This window comes from Anser cygnoides, chromosome 6 (genome assembly GCF_040182565.1).
Source record: "Anser cygnoides isolate HZ-2024a breed goose chromosome 6, Taihu_goose_T2T_genome, whole genome shotgun sequence".
Lineage (NCBI taxonomy): Eukaryota > Metazoa > Chordata > Aves > Anseriformes > Anatidae > Anser > Anser cygnoides.
Genome location: NC_089878.1, coordinates 26,091,529 through 26,108,671, shown reverse-complemented (window position 1 = coordinate 26,108,671; position 17,143 = coordinate 26,091,529). Strand labels below are relative to the sequence as shown.

The window sequence follows — 17,143 nt, the reverse complement described above, 5'->3', positions numbered from 1 at the left end:
TTGTCCTTTTTTGGCCAGATTGCTGATAATGTCAAGTACTTGACAGCATGAACCACTTCTGGCAGAGGGGAGGTTCTCCCTTTCTCTGAAAAGCAGCTCACCAGCATCTCTAGGGGTACAACTGATTCTCCTTTGCTTTTGAGGATTAACATGTGCATTACAGCTGGAGTTCAATCCATACAGTTGATAACTCTTTTTCAGAAGCGTTTTGCACTTGAGTTGGCTTAAACATAGGGTTCAGGCACCTTCAATTGCTGGGACAGATTTGGAATCTAAGCTAAAATCTATGACTAGCCCCTTTGTGCCAGATTTGCACAAAGTTCCTCAGTATGGAAAACCACGTTGACTGAGGGGCAATCTGAGTCCTAAAGGAATAGATAAGACCTCTGGAAGGTTTGAGGGCTTATTGTATGTTTTTGAGTTCAGGCATCTTTTACTTTGTAACGCTCCAACTGGACCCACAATACTGACTGGGGATTTTATAATGGACAAGGAATTTGGATTTAAATTCTGTTTGTTTCTGAAGCAGAAAGTAGCAATTCAAATTCACTTCCTGGATCGGTCTGTGATGTATTGATGACCTGTCTACACAGGTCTGCAGAACCACCTACATACAGATTCAGAGTAACTAGGTGTGTTTTATGAGGTATGATTCTGAAATCTCGTCTTCTACTCCAAGGCTCACAAAAATAAGTTTTTGGTTATGGGAAGGAGATGTCTCTAACTTCCAACATGTTTTTCTTATGTGTTTGTGTGTGTGGTTTCAAGTACTTTACTTTTTGTATCTCCTGCAGCTTCATAAATTCCATTATAAAAATATCATTTCTTTCATGTTTTACTGGGAAAAAGTTTAAAGCATTTTATTCTGCATAAGATGAAGTTAAATGATCTATATAAGATTGTGAGCTGTTTCTGAATGCCGCGTAAATTAAAATCAAAAGAAATAATAATAGTGTAACATAACTGAGCACCGTGTTTTGGGCAGCAAACAAAGGAGAAAGTGAAGCTCCTCATCCAGCTGGCTGACAGCTTTGTAGAAAAAGGACATATGCACGCCACTGAAATCAGGAAGTGGGTCACCACTGTTGACAAACGCTACCGTGACTTCTCTCTCAGAATGGGAAAATACCGCTACTCCCTGGAAAAAGCCCTTGGAATCAATACAGAGGTACTGTAAGTCCGTGTCCTGCTGAGGTTTTATACCAAAGCTGAAAGTCACAGAAGGAAGTCTAGGCTACAGAATGAATGCTGCAGGTTATCACATGTCTATTATAACCACTTAAAACTAGTCAATACCAGAACTGTTCTTTCTGAAGAGAAAAAGTGTTGTGGTTTTTTTTGTTTGTTTGTTTGTTTTTCTGAAGAGAAAAAGTGTTGTGTTTTTTTTTTGTTTGTTTGTTTGTTTGTTGTTGTTGTTTTTGTGTCATATCAGTGATATGAGGAGGAATCAGATGAAGATCAGAAGGACTTTCTAAACAAACGTTTGCAGTATTCTCCAGGAGACTATACAGCTACTGTGAAGGAGGGAGAAACATATTATTTGAACCAAAGTCTGTATTAATTTTATCATAAGCCATAAATATTACTGCTACACCATTATTTTGAATCAAACCCAGGCTTTGATTGGATGCTTCTATTCTCTCATCCTTTATCTAAATGAAAAAAATGATCACCAGCCTCATCTCTGAGCTCTTTTAGGTGAAATTGAGCAATACAAAAGCAACAAAAATTAGAACCTCCTGGTATTCCCAAGCCACATTATCAGGGGTGTGTCAGAAGCAGAAACACTTAAAAACCTTTTGGTCAACCATCCTTTAAAATAAGTATCAAAGAAAGATGAAAAAAATCCCTCACATCCTCAAGGTAACTTAAATGTCCTGTTCCTTGTAGGGTCTCTAGTTTACACAGAGTTACTAACCACTTTCTGGAAAGACGTTTCCATAGCAGAAGGCCTTTGGAAGTTGGAATTGTCTCTGGGCTCTTGTTGGGTAGTGCCCCTCTTTTTCAGACTGTTTGTGAGGTCTGATACTAGGCAATTAATTGAGATGTGAAAGGAGTAAGGTAATATTTAGATGTTTGTCATCAATGTGTATTCCTAGATAGATAGAAGTAACAGCAGAGACTGTAATAAAGTTCATAGTGGGTTTGGTTGGGTGAGTGGGTGGTGGTGTGGGTTTTTTTGGTTTGGTTTTTGAGATTTCTTTCTCACTTTCTCATCTTCTTCCCTCTCACTGTAGTTTTTCTAAATCTCTTTGAATTTCCTTCTTTCTTACACTAGTATCTTTATCTTAATTTTGTCCCTTCTTACCCTTTTATTCTCATGGACATGCTGCAATTTACACAACAGTAGTCTTACATGAACTTAAAATCTGTACTGTTACTTTTTCTAGGATAACAAGGACCTAGAGCTAGATATTATTCCAGCAAGTCTTTCAGACCGGGAGGTAAAGCTGCGAGATGCAAATCATGAAGTCAATGAAGAAAAAAGAAAATCAGCCAGAAAGAAAGAGTATGTCCCAAAACTCTCACAATGAGTCATGATACAATATCTACAAGTGATTCTGTGATATTTACATGACCAGAATGGACTGACATCCCTAAAACTCCTAGCAGTGGAGCTATTGAGATATGTTTACAGGTGTAGAGCTAAAGTTGTGGTGTGTAGGCAAGAGAATATCAGAACATACAATTTGAATTTCTTTTGTTTTTAATCAAAAGTTACTTTTAGAAAGGGAAAGGAGTTAGTTGAGCATTTGGAGTAGACCCTGATGTCATGAAGATACTCATCATGATTTCTTTCTGGCTGTATGTGACAAGTAAAATGAACAGGGGGGGGGGGGAAAAAAAAAGCATCCTTGTAAGTCTAGGTATTCTTTAAATTCCACTGACATCCAGGGGAGTTGTCTAGTTTCAGACACTTGAGGTTTAGGTCCAAATTTCAGTGGGTGTATAACTGAGAGGGATAGAAATATTTCATACAAGTGGAAATATTGTGAGAGTGCTTCTTGCACTTAAATCTAGAAATGCTTCACTTTTACAATACTTTGCCTTAAATTTTGTGTGAGAATATTCTGGAAAGCATTTGTATGTATGATCCTTCTCATCCCTCTGAAATAGTCATTACTCTGGACAACCTTAATAAGAAACCATTTCTCCTTTAGGGGACAGTGGTTACACTTGGTCCTCCTGTGGCACATTTTCAAAGCATCGAGCATTTGATTTTTGAGCTTGAGGCACTACAAATGTGGTTGCTGGGCTTTCCAGCAGTTTGCATTGTCTCCAGTCAGATACCAAGCTGTTGTACCTTCTTCAAACTAGCGGTGTCTCCCAAATCCATTAGTATTCCCACTGAAATTCAAGTTTCAGGTTGACTTTTAATTGCATGTTAGTGAAGTTGAAAATCTTGTCAGGGAATCTCAAGTCTTTTCTTATGGAAAAAAATAGCTGACAATTGGTTGACTGCTATAGCTTGGTATGTAGATAGTAAATCATGCCTCAGCACTGCAGAAATACAACTTAACAGAATTTTATGCAGAAAAGTTATTTAAAAAATAATGCTACAAGATACTAGAATATCATGTGATATTTCATATATGAAGCTGAAATGTGCAAAATGAGGCAGCTGGAGGTTCAGAGTGGAAGTACGTTGATTCATGAAGACAATAGAAAAATGTTGTGTTTTCTCTTCATTACATTGCCTATAATGCCCAAAGCACACAAAATACCTTTTTTTTTTTTTTTTTTTCCAGATTCATTATGGCTGAGCTGCTTCAGACAGAAAAAGCTTATGTCAGGGATTTACATGAATGTTTAGAGGTAAGTTACAGCCTGGGGAGTCTCCGGTGTTTTTAGGAAGGACACGGTGTCCTTTGTGGTGGTGGTGTGAGGTTACCCACCATTGGCGACTGACAGCAGAGTCATGTCTGGTGGTGGGAGCCTGGTGAGAGTGGAGGGACCTCACATATATCTGTAAACGTCTGCACCTCTGGGGACACCTCAGTGTGCTTTTAATATCAAAGTAGATAGAAAGAGAGTAAGAGCATTGTCTTGGGACTCGGTAAATAGCAGTATGTTCATGAGTTGACCTGAAATTTGTTGGATTCCATTCTTTTTTTCAGTCATGGAGCATTTCCTTAAGAATTCAATTCTCTTTCTTTGGATCTTCTCAAGCTAGAGATCACCTCAAGCTAGACAAAGAGCTGGATTTGCACTGTCAAATAGCTTACCTAGCTCTGCAGCAGGGTGGTTCTGAAGGAGACTCTGGTATTCAAGGCAAAAAGCAGAGTGTTTTTCAGTGAAATCTGACAGATTTCACATTTCTGCAGTTTGAAATGGATTTTTATGTGTCTAATGCTACTGAAGTGGCAAACGCAGCTATCTTTCAACTGTTTCTGCCTGAAGTTCTTGGACACCATCAGTTGGACAGCAAAGACAGGTGCTATTGCCATGTTTTTGCTTTTTCCTCAGACAACTTCTCAGTGTCAGCACTTTGAATTTCTCTGGAGAGCTTTTTGTGACACTGGAACATCTCTTTTTTTTACCCTGTTTGTTTAATCACAAAGTGTGTAGTTCCCTTGTCAGCCCGTGCCTTCGGCAAGAAAGCAAGGAGATCTATTCTTTTTCACTGCATTTATTCTCTCAAAGCTAAGAGTTTTTGCTGTCTTCCAGACTTACCTTTGGGAAATGACAAGTGGAGTGGAAGAAATACCCGCTGGGATTCTTAATAAAGAACACATCATCTTTGGCAATATTCAGGAGATATATGACTTTCATAACAAGTAGGTTTTCCTAACATTTCTGTTGATGTTTGCTGACTAAGGAAGCCAAAAGTATACATATACCTACACATCTATGTGGTGTCCGCTCTGAACGCCTACAGTAGAATGTACACCAGAGTGTAAAGTAATTAATCTAGATTTATAAAATAATGTTTGATTTCTTGTTTTGTTTGTTTTTGTTTTTATTTTACAAAAAAAAATTGCATTTTTGTTAAAACCGTGCCTACAGCTGATTAACAATGTTGAAGTCCTATTATACCAATACTTTGTAGTCTTACACGTTTTCCATCTCACAGCACTGTATTTGTGCTCTGCATATCTTCCATTTGAGGAAGAATGGGGCACTGAGGTAGCAGGCATACTCCTTCAGCTTTACAGTTTAGGAAATGAGGTCTTCTTGACGGATGCATATTATGTTTCATATATATAGCATCACAACTTGTATCCCTATCAAAATGTGAGAACTGCAGCCTTTGGCTCCGTTATAGCTGCATGTCTCAGACAGGTGGATGTGAATTCGTAGTAACGTTCAGCAAAATTAAAGGAGTAGAAACTTTGGAACTAACTTTTCTTGTTTCTGATGCTTGTGAGTGACTTAATAACTGAGGAACTCTGTGCTCTGAGGTTACTTGTTGCCTAGAGAGAGGCTGATAGGTTTCAGTAAATGTGATGCTTTTGTGTGAATTGATAGTGTTTATATTAATCAGATGGATATCAAGGTTATCAATGGTAGGACTTTGTCATTGGTACCTCTGGGTAAAAAAGTCAGGTACTACTACATTCAAAGGATTGATCACGGCAAAATTTGGTAACAGCATGGTACCACAGCTGTGACTCTCTCTAAATCATGCTGGGTTGAGAGCTGATAAGTAAAGTGAATATTTTAAGTGGAAATTATGAAATAGAAAATGGATCAGGTCTGGAAACTGTCTGTCAAAAATACAATCTCTTGGAAAACACAAGGGGAGAAAAAAGGAATGGCTGACATGAGCTGGATTAAGAAGTAGCTTTCTTGCCACTTAGAGACTCACTGTGTTTAATCTGTAAGTAATAGTGCTTCCTTTTATCAAGATGAGACTGTATCAGATGTGCTTAGAGGGCATTGTTTCCCTGATATAATATGAATGCAATGGGAGTTACAACACTTAGGGATGCTAAATCCCACAAGTTCAGCCTGAATTTCAAAGTCTGTCTTCAAGTTGTACATCAAAAGCAAGGCAGTTTGAAAAACAGCTCAGAAGACTGTTCTCTGTTGAAGTTCTGGGGGACTTTCAGTGCTTCAGACAGGTAAATGTGCCATCGTATGCACATGAATATGGTCCAGGAGAGGCTACTGTTTGCCTACTTCTGTGCAAGCAGCTTCAAAGCATTACAAAATAGTAGAGTCAAACTACGTATTAGATTAAAAAGGCCTTTAATTAACAGATGAATTGACTTACAGCCCACAAGAATTGTGCAGTCCTACCAATAAATATTCTTCCTCATTTAACTATGCTGGGATCACCCAGTTGCCTTCCCACTTCCCCTCTCCTCTCTGTGATGTTGTTTTCCTTTGTGTCTCTGACTGATGACATCTGATTACTCTTTTTGACTTTCCCTCACTCTCAGCTGCCACCCCCTTCAGACCTCAGTCATGCCCCACAGCTCCCTGTTACTGCTGTTTCTCCTTTCTCTGACCTGTCCTTTACCAGCTTGCTGCATGTGCATCATCCTTTTCTCACCACAGCTTCTAACAACACTAAAATAAATTGTCCCCTCCATACCTGCATCCTCCGATCTTCTCCTTTGGGCACTGATGTTAATGCATCCTCCAACGTGATTCAGGGCAAGAGAAACAGCACACACAGTTGCTTCTCCTTCTGCAACTTCTGTTTCATGTTGCTCTTTCCACCTAGGCATTGTATAAGGCTCTGTCTGAAATCAGAGATGTCATTCACAGTACAAGGTGATGGGAGTGAGTTGATTATGAAATTTGTATGTGGGGAATTTACTACTACCCACAAAGTGTCAAGCTTGTTTAAATTGTCCTTTGCTCAGAGTGCTGAGTTTCACAATGGGAAGCTGGAACATTTGGGCTCCTGTTTTTGAACCACTTCACAAGATCTTTTTGAAGATTTAGTCTGGTTCTTGAATGTCACTTTGTCTTCCTGAACACACTGGACACTTACCTTTTTCATTGTAGTTGAGTGGGGCATGTTTATACTCAAATAGCAAAGCATGCCTTTGCAAGGACACACTTTCTTCACTGGCAGCACACTTGATTAGCCTCACAGTCAAGAGACAACTATTGGTCATTAACACTGATCAATTCATTGGTCATTCTGCTTCCCCTGGGCATTTGACTGTAACTAATTACATCGGTGTCTTCTTTTTTTAGCATTTTTCTGAAAGAACTCGAGAAATATGAACAACTGCCTGAGGATGTGGGCCATTGCTTCGTCACCTGGGTAATGAGCCTTCTTCTTTTTATTTATTCAAATTAATTCCTCCAGTACAGACAGAAACAAGCTGAGAATTGGTGCAGGGGTTACATCCCTGGTGAAAAGTGAAATCAAGGGTAAATCTGTAATGAGGACTGTTTCCGCCTTCACCCTCTCAGGGTGGAAGCTCCCTTCCTTAACTCTTTCTCTTGAGTGGTATGAAAGCCTTCCAGAGTCCCACTCCTTGTCCTGCACTGACCAACACAGTACTTACCTCTGCTGGTTCAAGAACCTGTTCAAAAGGAATTTGTCAAACCAAATCCATATTTAAGGGTGACATTCATTCCTTTGCAAAGAACCCTGCAAGGATGAAACATTTAAAATCATAATATACCCTCCTTAGAGAATTTTAGTCATGCATGAGGCCTTTACAAAGGCATGAACATCTTCTTTTATCAACATTTTGCTTCAGAAATGAGTGTCAAATTGCTGAGCCACTGTACTCTCTCATTCCATTACCCACTGCCAGGAAAATTTCCAGCAGGACTTTGAAATCTTGATGCTAAGAGTGTTCATGAGCATAGGAGGCTCCAGGAATTGGCTATGGTAATTTATCTGTATGAAAACTGTTATCTTTTCAAAATATTTACCAGGCAATTCAGCCTTCTTCATGTTTGCTCTGCTGGCTTTATTGATATTTTAAAACTGTGAATTAGTATTTTTGAAGTCATTACGGAACCTTTTCGCTTACCAAAAAAATGAGCATGTTTGGATGATTTTGAATAGGCTTTTAATTTGAAAACATGGCACAAATACTGATGAAATGGATTCAGAAATTTAGTTTACATGGAAGAGGTTACATATTTATGAAAGATGAATGCATTTACATATCATTCTGTGCAAAATATTCATGGTGCTTTTAAGATAGTACCACATCACCTCAGAACCTCAGCAACAGTACATGCAAAACTGCCTGCCCAATTGCAAGGTCCTGTTATTTAGATTCATGGTATCAAAAAAGCAATAGTAATCAAAGGAGGCCATCCTCCTCTGCCTGGCTCCCTCTCCCTGAGACCAGTGTTGAGTAATATGAAACTGCTCTAAGGCAGGACTGCACAGATGCTTCTAATTTCCTCTTAAATAAATTAGGAAATGAAATGCAAAACGCTCTTAGCACAACATAAAGTTTGAGCCATTAAAGTCTGAACCAAGGTAGGAAAGGCAAGTTTGAGCCAGACATCACAAATCTGAGCCAGTCTTAAGACAAAAGTGTTGGCTCAAGCCACTTTCAGCTAGGTGAGTGTCTTGCCCGGAGTTCCCATGCTGGCTTTATCTGCAAGTAGGTGATAGAGCCAACACTTCATGACTGGGATTTGGATGCAAACTGTGTAACCTCATCAGAGCTCTTAGAAATTGTTTTTCAGCTGGATTAAAGTTTTAGGCCTTCCCTCTGTCGCATTTGTTAACGAAAGCCTCCCATAGCTGTTACATGGTGCACCTCATACCCCTCAGAACTGCTCAGGTAAGTTGTGAACTGCCTCTAAATCTTCCGTTCTTAATTCATATTTCTCACATTGCTTCGAGAGGTGGGGGTTTGTCACTTGTATTTGTCCTGGTGAGCCTTAATGAGAATGTAAGAGCAGAGAAATAGCTTATCTTGCTTTTCCCTTGATGTTTGTTTTCACAGGCAGATAAATTTCAGATGTATGTCACCTACTGCAAAAACAAGCCTGACTCCAGCCAGCTCATCCTGGAACACGCAGGGACTTTCTTTGATGTAAGCAGCCACTGCCATTTTCCTTCAGCAGACATACTGCATCGGAAACACCTCCTCTTTACATCTGAGCAACAGATTCCTTTTTGTACCTTAACATTTGAGTTTTCCATTCCACTGCAGATACCACATGCTGTGAAAACTGATAGGCTGTAGTGTGATGTGTGATCTTCATCAGTGTGGCAAGTCATTTTTAATGGAGACAGGCACTCTCATGGGAACCTTTGTGCATTTTTCAGACACAATCCTTTCTGAAGATCTGGTTTAGATATACTCTCTGCTTCCGGGTTTAGCGGTAAAATGAAAAGCAAATCCCATTATATTTTATGACCTGAAATCCTTAAGTCCAAAACAAGATCCTGTTCTGCAAATCTGACCCACCATACTAAACATTTGCCTCATCGTACTAGTAAGGGACTCCATTGCCTGCAATTAGACTGTTTTCCTTACAAGCAGTACACCTGGTTATAAACATTTGCAGGCTCCCATCATGGTTTTGTGGACTGAGAAAAAAATCGTTGAAGTTTCTCGGTACTTTTAAACTAAGCACTTCCTCTGATTTTTGGAACCTCATGCATTTTTCCGTGCCTGTCTGCTAACTTATAGCTTTAAGTAATTGTCTTTCTGAGGAAACACAAACCAAAAGTAATCCCTCCCCCAAAAAATAAAGAAATTAATTAATTAATTAATTAATTAGTGTCTCTTTTCCAAAGAGAAATCCTTTTACAAATCGTTAAGACTCAGCAGTACCCAACCTATGATGTGGTTGGCACATGACGTGAATCAGTTCCTCTGGGTTTTGTCTGTGCCACTGATCAGTTAAACTCAACACTGAAGGGGCTCATGTGAGCCAGAAGAAATGTAACGAACACTTTGTTGTTGTTGTTTGTTTTTTTGCCTTGTTAACTAATGTTGGAAGTAGAATTGAACCGAAATGGATTTTCCAGGAGGTGGCGCTTGAGCCTGTTGAATGGTGTGTACTGGTTCTCCATGTTGTCCACCCCAGGGCCTCTGTAAGGTCCTGTGCCGCCCTGTGTAGAGGATATTTTTGATGTTTGCCTGGGCTGCTGTCATTACATGTAAGACTACATGTTGATCCTGTTTGTAGCTCATCTTGGTGCAAGACAACTGCTAGCACAGTGCCTCACACACCTTCAGTTCCCCCAAGCCCTTGGGACACTTTTCAACCCAAGTAGTAACTTAAGCTGTGTCTAATGGTGAGCCATTGTGTGCTATAACATGAACTAAGCTTGCTTCAAACAAGAACCAGAGCAAAGATGAGAGCACGGAGCTCGGTGGCTAGGCTGCTTCAAATCTAGTTCAGGTATCTCTGTGCCTGACAGTCACAGTCAAGCAGGCTGCTGTCTTATTCCAAGACTTCAGAGACCAAAGGGAAGAGCTGCAGGGAGAACGTCCCTCTCCAGCAGTGTATTTATCTGATTGCATGTAGCAGTGCTATTGCTTTCCAGCTGCAGCCTCCCACGCAGCAGGTACATCTGTTACTCCACCAACCTCCTCTGCCTCTGCCCAGTCTGACCAGGGAGCATCCTGGCAGAGAAGGGGGTGCCCAAGGGGGACACATCTTGCTGGGAGCATGTCCTGCTGATCAGAGAGCTGGAAGGAAGGAGTAGTGCTGAATTAATCACTTAGATCCTACAAAAGTTAGTGTCCTTAGCCAGCTTCAGGAAGTTCACAGGTGTGGCCAAAGCTATGCTGGCGCACGCAGTTGCTAATTGAAGTCCAGCCATGTGTTCTGCAGACTCCGCCAAACAGGGAGCCAGCTGTGACTCAGCTTCATGCAAACTCCCCTAAACCCCACACAGAGCTTCTTTCCTTTTGGGTCTTGTTCATGGCACAGGCATTTATTTCAGAAAGAAAAAGAAAAAAACTCCTAGTACAAAAACCAACACCTTCTGTTGGCACCTTTTGTGAAAAAATGGCTATTTTTGCATCTCAGCATAAACACTACAGCTAAAATAAATAAATAAAAAGTAGTATTCAGCAGAAAATCAGACTGTATACAGAAAGAAAATCTGTTCTTGGCAGTTCTTCCCCCTTTATCTTGTGCAACTTCTTCACTGTATAGCCTGAAAGTTACCCTCCAGCCTCAGATAAATCCCATTCCCCCTTCCTATCTCTTCCCTTGTACCGGAGTATATCCTGGCCAGGAGGGGGGCAGGCATGCCCAGAGCCTGGCAGAGGCAGAGGAATCCCAGCCTGTCCTACGTCAGCACAGAACCTGTCCCTGAAGGGCAGCAGGGATCAAATATTCAAAATCTTTTAGACGACTAAATATGTGCGGTAGGGTCTTGAGGGATTCTCAGGAGCTCCCACTGTAGTCCTTTGCAGACCTCACCCCATACCTATCTGCGATGACTCCAGAAGTTCATGAGCACGTCACAGTGATCAGCACAGACATTTGGCTGCCATTCAGAAGCACTCAGTGCTATAAGAGGTATCATAAGGGCCTCTCTCCCGGCCCCCAGCTGCCGCCTCAGAACAGCATAGGTCTGTCAGCACTGTCAGCTGCGTTGCTCCCATGTGGGTATTTCAGCTACCTCAGGGCTCTCAGATGGTACTAGCTGCTTATGTTTAGACAGCTAAATTGCACCCTACTTCTTCAATTTAATTTAATGTCACTCCATTTTAATTGAACGTTAAAACTCTGCTTTCAGCCTTCATAGCTAAGAGAAACCAGTTGACATGACTGATAAGTCATATTTAAATCAAAGCCTGTGTAGTTTACTCAGCGTAGCCTTAGTTCAACTTGCACACTGCTCCTGCAGTCTGAGTGGCCTTAGGGGGACACTGCAGTTTATTGCCAGCCTCTCTGAAACCACACTGATATTTGTATGTGAGCTTGAAGAGAGTTAAAATGCTAAACAAAGAAATGCAGAGATACAGAGCTGACGTTTGTTATGGGTGGATCCGTCTGGCAAGGGGTTAACAGTTTTCCATGACTGACTGCTGTTTTTATCTCTTCTAGGAAATTCAGCAAAGGCATGGTCTGGCGAATTCTATCTCTTCTTATTTAATCAAACCTGTCCAGAGGATCACAAAATACCAACTCCTACTGAAGGTACCTTAGTGAGCTGCCCAAATCAGCTCACGCAGAGCAGTTCACAGTTGTAATGAGTTAGCTTTTATTCTAAAAGGAGCTGCTTCATCAAGTTGTCTGTGATCTGTAAGCAGCTACTACTGAGCTGCTGCTCCTACTACCCAGGCCTGAGCATGACAACAAAGTGTGAAATCAGGTTGCATATTTTAAAGGAAAATATTCACAGAAAGAAAAAAAAAGCAAACAGCAAACAAGTGATGGCTTGCTTCAGCTGGTTGTGGGTGTACAAGTGGATTTAATCCTGAAAAGCAAGAACTAGGAAAGGGAAATTGAAGGGATGACAGAATGGTTTTACTTTCCTTTTCTTCTTACTAAGTTTGTGACATGTAATATTTTGATTAAAGGCTTCAGTGACAGCAGTCATGAACTTTGGGAAAGGATTCTTCACCGAGACTCCTGTTAGATTCTGTTTGGGAATGGACACTTGTGTTTGAAAAACAGGGAAAACCTTCATATACGAAACAAAGACTTAAAAATGAAGCACTAGCATTTCCCATTTAAAAATAAAACAACAACAACAAAAACTTTTGATTGGTTTCTTATAAATTGGTTATAGTTTTTTGCCAAATCTTGTCAATAACTGAATTTTAGATCTAACTTAACAAGCTGCTGTTCAGTTCTAAACTAGAAAAGCCAAGAAAAAATATCTTTGGGAAAATGGAAGAGACAGATTCTGACCTTGACAAGCTAGGACCATAGATGATACTTGCATCTCTTTAGATTCATGCTTCCTGTGTATGTACAAATGGAGTGGTGCACCGTACTACCAAGGTACTTACTGGGTACAATCAGTGTTTCAACAAATCTGTGCTTCATACCAGTTTGCTGAAACAACAGGCTTGCCACAGTCTTGTGAGTGCTGTGGGACAGCAAGCCTGCACTGTGCAAACCAGAGCTACTGGGATGGCTAAAACAGCCCTTCAGTCGTCACCCTTTGGGTTCCTTCTCGGGTGACTTCCTAGAAGGGACCTGCCTGTCCTGGGCAGAGCGCCCTGCCAGCCCTGCCTGCACTGTGCCACAGACATGCTGCTGGAGCAGTCTGGGGTCCTGCTCCCCAGCTAGTGTAGCTGGAACATGGGCATAAAACCTCAGAAACCCTCTGAGTGCAGTCTCGTTCAATAACGCCTTGACTTGTCTTGATTTATAGTCCTTCCCATATGATACCCCCTATTTGTGAGCATCCACAGTGAGTTTTGATGCAGTTCAGCTTTTTCCTGTCACTGTTTGTGACACTGTTCCAACTTTGCACTCTACATACCAAGAAACATGAGATAGAGACAGCATGATCAGAGTTTGCTTACAGGTGTTCTGCATTGCTTCTTAGGAACTGCTAACCTGCTGTGAGGAAGGCAAAGGGGAGCTCAAAGATGGTCTGGAAGTGATGCTCAGTGTCCCCAAGAAGGCCAATGATGCAATGCACGTCAGCATGCTGGAAGGTACAGGTGGATGGGTGGATGGGGAAAGGACTTGGGCGTGAATTGAGCCTTCTTACAACTTGTTTAGAAGGTTAACACAGGTTGGCTATAGCAGTACTGTTGACTGGCCATCACTTTCAGGAAATTCCTAGCTCCTTCTGAAATTTCACCAAAAGTCTTGGAGACTGGCTAGGAAGCTTTGGAATTTTGTTTATATTTGTATATAAAATATTTACATATGTAGTATATGTATATGTTACGTATACATGTATTTATATATGGATATATACATCTGCATGTATATGTAGACATATACAATATATATATTTGTTGAAGAGTTTCCTACTTACTGAAACAAAAATACCTTCTGAAACAGTGTCAGTTGAGCTGCTGACAGCTGTAATGATTATTGGATGAAAACATTTCTAACATCTAAAACTCTCAACATTTCAAAAGAAAAAGTTCTGGTTTTCTGAGTCAAAACAGTTTGTGGTTCAAAATATTAGTATAATCAGCCCAAAGGAAAAGAAGTATCACAAAAAAAAAGTATTTCAAATTTATAGAAAATGTTTTCTCTGGAGAGAAGTGTGACCCATGGGCTGCTGAGATAGCAGCGGGAAGGGCACCTTGTACCCAGCCCACACCTGAGAACTGTCCCCAGGACTCCCTTTTCCATCAGGCCTCCAGGTTATGTGGAAGGCATCCTGCAATCCTCAGATATGAAGGTTTTTGACATGCGGCTTGGAAGCTCAGGAACTACTCCTGGAAAGCATGTTTCAGACAACCTACTGATTTGCTCTTATACATGTAGCTCCCCCAGCACACTGCTGTGGGCTCAGACGGGCCCTTGGAGGTTGGGTTAGCATGCTTGAGGGTATCATGTTATGACAGGGTACTTCTAGCCACAGCATCTTAGATTCCTCTGAAGTTGTGGTGACATGCATAAGATTCCTTGCGTTGCAGTTCTGTGTACAGTAACCACCACCGAAAGCTTTATAATATTTATCTTTAAGTAATTACTACTATTCTTAGCAGAAGTCTCATTTAGCACATACGGCATATTTGGCTCTGGTGAAATAATTATGATTTGGCAGTAGACAAAAAAAAATATATTTTCACCAGGGCAGTAAATGCCCATTAATGTCCTTTCAGAATACGCATAAAAACAAGAAAGACTCTTTTATTCCAAATCCTCCTAGCTCTGTTGCTTCTGGGCATTACTGCCCCCAAGAACAAGTACTAGCCAATGTGTTTTGTATGCTCTATTTAGGGTTTGATGAGAACCTGGACGTCCAGGGAGAGCTGATCCTTCAGGATTCCTTCCAAGTGTGGGATCCCAAGTCTTTAATTCGGAAAGGCCGTGAGAGGCATTTGTTTCTCTTTGAAATCTCTTTGGTGTTTAGCAAGGAGATCAAAGATTCTTCAGGACACACAAAATATGTTTACAAGAACAAGCTACTGGTAGGTGTGGCTGCAAAGAAATATTCTGGGTGTTGCTTTTCTTGTAGGTGGAAGTAGAGTTTGGGGGATGGCTTGTACTTCCCTGTCTTGGGTTGGGGATGCTCATGCCACCTGGAGGGGCTGGCTCTGGGCCCTGTGGGAAGCCAAACTCACAGTGAGTCTGGGGAGGTTTAAGAGAGTGAGATGTGATGGGTGGGTGGGAAGTGCATGGAGGATCACTTAAACTATTCACACTTTCTTGCCATACCCTGATGGTTTTCTGTCTTTTATCTGTGTGTAGCAAAGCAGAGACAAGATCTCATTCCCGTATCCATCCCTGCCTCCCCTGATTCTCCCTACAAATGTAAAGTTTTCTGGACTCATGAGGCTTCATTTATATGAAATCTCTTACCGTCTTTCCTCCACACTAGACCTCAGAACTGGGAGTGACTGAACATGTGGAAGGAGATCCCTGTAAATTTGCTTTGTGGTCTGGACGAACACCATCCTCAGACAATAAAACTGTGCTGAAAGTAAGTCTTTTTTGTTTCCTTTGCCTTTAGAGCTGCTAGTTGAGGCCTCGAGAGCCCTAAATGGAAGGTCAGTTTCTTCCATCCTCATACTCACATGGTTTCCATATCTGTCGGTGGGGTCATGCCTGCGTCAGGAGCAATTCAGATCCAAGGCCACAGTCTGAGTCAAGCCTTGCTGAAATTGAATCTCTTGCAATCTTGACTGAGCAGCTACACACTAACACAGAACACATCTCGGGGTGTTTTCTGGGAGGTGTAATTCCCTTAGTCCTATGCCACTGGGTTTGTTGACAGTCAACATTTTCCTCAGCTCTCCAGAGCTGACAGCCATTTCTGTCAAGTGATTTTCAAATGAAGATTTTTTTTGGTAGTTATTTAGTCTGAGGAAATCCCGCTGTGCACTGATAACCTATTTCCTCTCCACAGAGCATGCTGTATTGCTAGCATTAACTAAATTTATCCAGAGCTTAGCTGCTTTGTTGTTGCTTGCCAAATAGCTCTAGTAAAATACCCTCAGTTGGGATTACCAGGTATCCAGCAGCTAGAACAATACATCAGAGAGGAGAAGCAGTTAATCATGCATTTTTATCAGCCAACCACGATTCTTCTACATAGAAGGTGATATGCTGGGAATGTGATAGAGTGTCTGTCTTTCTGCCTCGTGGAACTTCAGGCGTCCAGTATTGAAACAAAACAAGAATGGATCAAAAACATCCGGGAAGTCATTCAAGAAAGGATTATCCATCTGAAAGGAGCTCTGAAAGAGCCAATTCAGCTCCCCAAGACACCAGCAAAGCAGCGAAACAACAGTAGAAGGTAACCTCAGTCATTCCATTCAACATGAAATCATTAGAGGTTTGTCAGCCAACAGCAGTGTAGTGTCTGTGGACTCTTTACTGGATTCACTTGCTTTTCTTACCATAGTTGAAAGCAGTTTTCATCATCTTTGCATTTTCTGTTGTTTTGGCAAAAGTAGCTTTCCTATTATATTCATACGAATGTCTTTAATTTTAGTACTCTGAAGTATTGGTGAAAAATGAACAGTAAAAATTCTTCAGAATCCAAGGTTATGTTTCTGTCCCAAATGAGAAATGACATATTTAATTGAGTATTAACAGATTTTTTTTTTTTTTCCTGTTTGGCATTTTGAATCGTTTGACAATGAAAGTCATAGCTGGTCATGACAATATATTACTAGAATGAAGAAACTGTGTTTCATCATCAAATACAAATTCATTTCATCCTAGAAAATAATATTACATTTTTTTGGTCAACCTCTTTCAATCCTGGATTAAATAGAAATTATATAAAATTGATTATTCTTTTGTTGTCAGGCTGACATTCCCAAAAGCCACTTGTAGTTTGAGCATCTCCCCTTCCTCATCAAATATTATCATGTATCCAATCTCATAATGCAGGCTGTTTTATAGAGGTATCCAAAGAGTGAGTAACCCAGGTCATCTAGGAGCAAGGCAGAGATCCAGAGCTTTCTTCCTGGGGACATGTGCCAGTCTAAGAGCTTTCTAGTGCAGTGTTGTTGTTTATGTTATATTTTATTGTATTTTGTATTATTAAAATGTTTATTTTGAAAGACCGATAAAAATTTAGGAGAACTGCAAAAGGGAGAAAATACCCTCTGCTGGCAGATTCATAGAGGTAGTCTCA

The 17,143-nt window shown here is 40.7% G+C and overlaps 1 protein-coding gene across 19 annotated transcripts in view; it reads left to right on the top strand.

Annotated features, from left to right (window-relative positions):
* KALRN (kalirin RhoGEF kinase) overlaps positions 1–17,143 on the top strand; it is a 502,830-nt gene that overhangs the window by 350,659 nt on the left and 135,028 nt on the right. For all 19 annotated transcript variants that reach the window (XR_007166315.2, XR_007166316.2, XM_048072237.2 and 16 more), the window contains 11 exons: positions 986–1,168; positions 2,391–2,509; positions 3,750–3,816; positions 4,669–4,778; positions 7,156–7,225; positions 8,886–8,975; positions 11,959–12,051; positions 13,415–13,526; positions 14,776–14,966; positions 15,377–15,478; positions 16,152–16,294. Coding sequence is in view for 17 of the 19 variants with exons in the window: in XM_048072237.2 (XP_047928194.2) it covers positions 986–1,168; positions 2,391–2,509; positions 3,750–3,816; positions 4,669–4,778; positions 7,156–7,225; positions 8,886–8,975; positions 11,959–12,051; positions 13,415–13,526; positions 14,776–14,966; positions 15,377–15,478; positions 16,152–16,294 (1,280 nt within the window). In the remaining 2 variants the exon portion in view is untranslated. The remainder of the gene's footprint in view (positions 1–985; positions 1,169–2,390; positions 2,510–3,749; positions 3,817–4,668; positions 4,779–7,155; positions 7,226–8,885; positions 8,976–11,958; positions 12,052–13,414; positions 13,527–14,775; positions 14,967–15,376; positions 15,479–16,151; positions 16,295–17,143) is intronic.